Source organism: Vespula pensylvanica, chromosome 16 (assembly GCF_014466175.1).
Source record: "Vespula pensylvanica isolate Volc-1 chromosome 16, ASM1446617v1, whole genome shotgun sequence".
NCBI classification, from domain to species: Eukaryota; Metazoa; Arthropoda; class Insecta; order Hymenoptera; family Vespidae; genus Vespula; species Vespula pensylvanica.
This window is the reverse complement of record NC_057700.1, coordinates 678,014-681,287: the sequence shown is the minus strand read 5'-3', so window position 1 is coordinate 681,287 and position 3,274 is coordinate 678,014. Positions and strand designations below refer to the sequence as shown.

General features: G+C 35.2%; 1 protein-coding gene across 1 annotated transcript in view; it reads left to right on the top strand.

Annotated features, from left to right (window-relative positions):
• Positions 1–2: 2 nt before the first annotated feature.
• LOC122634992 overlaps positions 3–3,274 on the top strand; it is a gene marked incomplete at its 5' end in the record, with an annotated part of 3,481 nt that continues 209 nt past the window's right edge. Inside the window, 3 exon segments of the mRNA XM_043824623.1 lie at positions 3–1,547; positions 1,549–1,659; positions 2,569–3,271. Of these exon segments, the coding sequence (XP_043680558.1) occupies positions 3–1,547; positions 1,549–1,659; positions 2,569–3,271 (2,359 nt within the window).

Here is a 3,274-nt window from a genome sequence, read left to right as displayed (position 1 = left end):
CATGTCCATCTGGATTGCATTGGGATCGAAAACGTAATATTTGCAACAACCCATCGGAAGCAAAGTGCCCTAACTGGTTCAAATGCATTGAGGGTACTACCAAGCCTCACCAATGTGAATGTAACCTATACTATAAGTGCATAAATAATGATTTCGTACTGCAGAAATGCCCCAATGGTTTGGACTGGGATCGAAAAAATAATGCTTGCAGAGATCCTAAGGATGCAGGTTGTAGACCAGTTTGTAAAGACGGTCCGTACAAACCACACGAAAAGGATTGCGATAAGTATTACAAGTGCGAAAATGGTAATTACGTTCCGAAAACATGTCCATCTGGATTACATTGGGATCGACAACGCAATACTTGCAGCAACCCATCGGAAGCAAAGTGCCCTTACCCTCCCCCCCCTTGCACTGAGGGTTCTACCCATCCTCATGAGTGCCAATGCCGATTGTACTATAAATGCAAAAATGGTGGATTGACCTTACAGGAATGTGAAGTCGGTAAAGAATGGGATCGCATTAATCATATTTGCACAGATCCTGCTAGTGCAAATTGTCCTAAGAGACACCCCTTTGGCTGTAATGAAGGTTCTTATAAATCCGACGATAAGGAATGCAATATTTATTACAAATGCATAAGTAATAATTATGTTTCGAAAACATGTACACCTGGATTACATTGGAATCGAAAACGTAATCTTTGCACTGATCCAATAGATGCACGTTGTCCTACGTCACCTATTAACCCGTGTCTAGGAGGTTTTTACAAACCCCACGAAAAGAAATGCGATAAGTATTACAAGTGCGAAAATGGTGATTATGTTCTGAAAACATGTCCATCTGGATTACATTGGAATCGAAAACGCAATCTTTGCATTGTACCAGCAGATGCACGTTGTCCTACGTCACCTATTAACACGTGTCTAGGAGGTTTTTACAAACCCCACGAAAAGGAATGCGATAAATATTACACGTGTGAAAATGGTGATTATGTTCTGAAAACATGTCCATCTGGATTACATTGGAATCGAAAACGCAATCTTTGCATTGTACCAGCAGATGCACGTTGTCCTACGTCACCTATTAACACGTGTCTAGGAGGTTTTTACAAACCCCACGAAAAGGAATGCGATAAGTATTACACGTGCGAAAATGGTGATTATGTTCTGAAAACATGTCCATCTGGATTACATTGGAGTCGAAAACGCAATCTTTGCATTGTACCAGAAGATGCACGTTGTCCTACGTCACCTATTAACCCGTGTCCAGAAGGTTTTTACAAACCCCACGAAAAGGAATGCGATAAGTATTTCAAGTGTGAAAATAATAATTACGTTACGAAGACATGTATATCTGGATTACACTGGAATCGAAAACACAATCTTTGCACTGATCCAGAAAAAGCAAATTGTCTTATCCTACGATCAGAAAGCACGTGCGTCCAAGGTTCTACCAAGCATCATGAATGTGAATGTTCTTTCTACCATGTATGCATGTATGACCAATGGATTTTGCAAGTTTGTCCAAAAGGATTAAATTGGGATCGAAAACGCAATATTTGTACTCATACAGATTGCATTAGATCGTGTCCAGCAGGTCAGGAACATCCACTTGGAGTCAAAACATGAAAATTTGCACGGCTTCTTAAGTTACAAGGTTTAATAATTAAACGATTCTCGATAGCATATTATATATCATACATCTTTCAACGTGACATTTTTCATTATCATTCTTTTTGTTAATTACTCCATTTTTATTACATTTAGAAAGAATCAGAACTAGAAAAGTATCTGAAATTGATATTATCATTGCAAGTAAATTTACTTGTCTTTTAAAAGGTTTGTATTAGAAGTTCTTTTTTTTTATTTGCATTTTTTATTTGCAATACGATACTTCTTTTCAAAGAAAAGAAGAAAAAACAAACAGATAACAACATCTGATTGGTTTTGATCCATTCATTGTAATCATTTCTATTGCAATTGTTTTCATCAGCTTGTTACGCTATACATTTATCTTTACCAAGTTATAGAAACGTCATGGTTATTACTAACACATTATTAATTGTTTTGTATTTAGTCCGAAATAATTAATTGCAATAGCTATTTATCAATATCGGCTCGAATCAAAATCTTATGTTTTTGCTAGACTTATTTTACGAGTGCATTGCTTTTGTTACAGTCAGTATAACTATAATCCCAAATAATATTTGTCTATATGTTTAACAAAACAGACAATTTAAAATGCTTCATTAAATGAAATGTTCGTTAGCAATATTTTATAATCATAAAATAGAACTATATTTTATCCATTATCCACGATATTGTCCAATTTTTGTTAATAGTTTTATTCTGAAATACAAATCAAGGTTTTTATTAATCGTTTGGAATACTAGAATATAATGACTATTTGTTGAAAATATAATGTAAAATATAATTCGTAATTATCAAGATTATTCATTGAATAGTTAAGACTATTACATACCATTTCATTAAATATACATCTCCACATGTTCTAGAAAGAAATAAAAAAATAGCTTTTAATCTTTACCAACTTCTTGATTTATAGGTATGCGTAGAGCCAGAGAATACGAACAGCAAAGCTACAAATGAAGAAAATATACCTGAGGTATCTATAACAGATAACCTTTTATCGGAAAAAGTTCCTCAATCATCTAGACCAGTATATATATCACCGAACATTCCGGGTGTCCCAGATCATTGTCCTCCAGATGATTATGGGAAACTTGTACATTTGCCTCATGAAACAAATTGTTCGCTTTTTTACAAATGCAACAAAGGTGAAAAAATACTTCAGCGATGTCCACCAGGTTTACATTACAATCCAGTGATGCAAATATGCCTCACGCCGGAACAATCAAAATGCACCAGTAAACCAGAAAATAAAGTAAACGGAAATCGACATTTATCAGATATTAAGCAATCGTTTAGAACGGCTTCTAAATCGTCTAGACCAGTATATATATCACCGAATATTCCGGGTGTCCCAGATCATTGTCCTCCAGATGATTATGGGAAACTTGTACATTTGCCTCATGAAACAAATTGTTCGCTTTTTTACAAATGCAACAAAGGTGAAAAAATACTTCAGCGATGTCCACCAGGTTTACATTACAATCCAGTGATGCAAATATGCCTCACGCCGGAACAATCAAAATGCACCAGTAAACCAGAAAATAAATTAGACGGAAATCAATATGTATCAGAAATTGAAGGACTAAATACTGCGATTTCTGAATCATCGACTCCTGGCA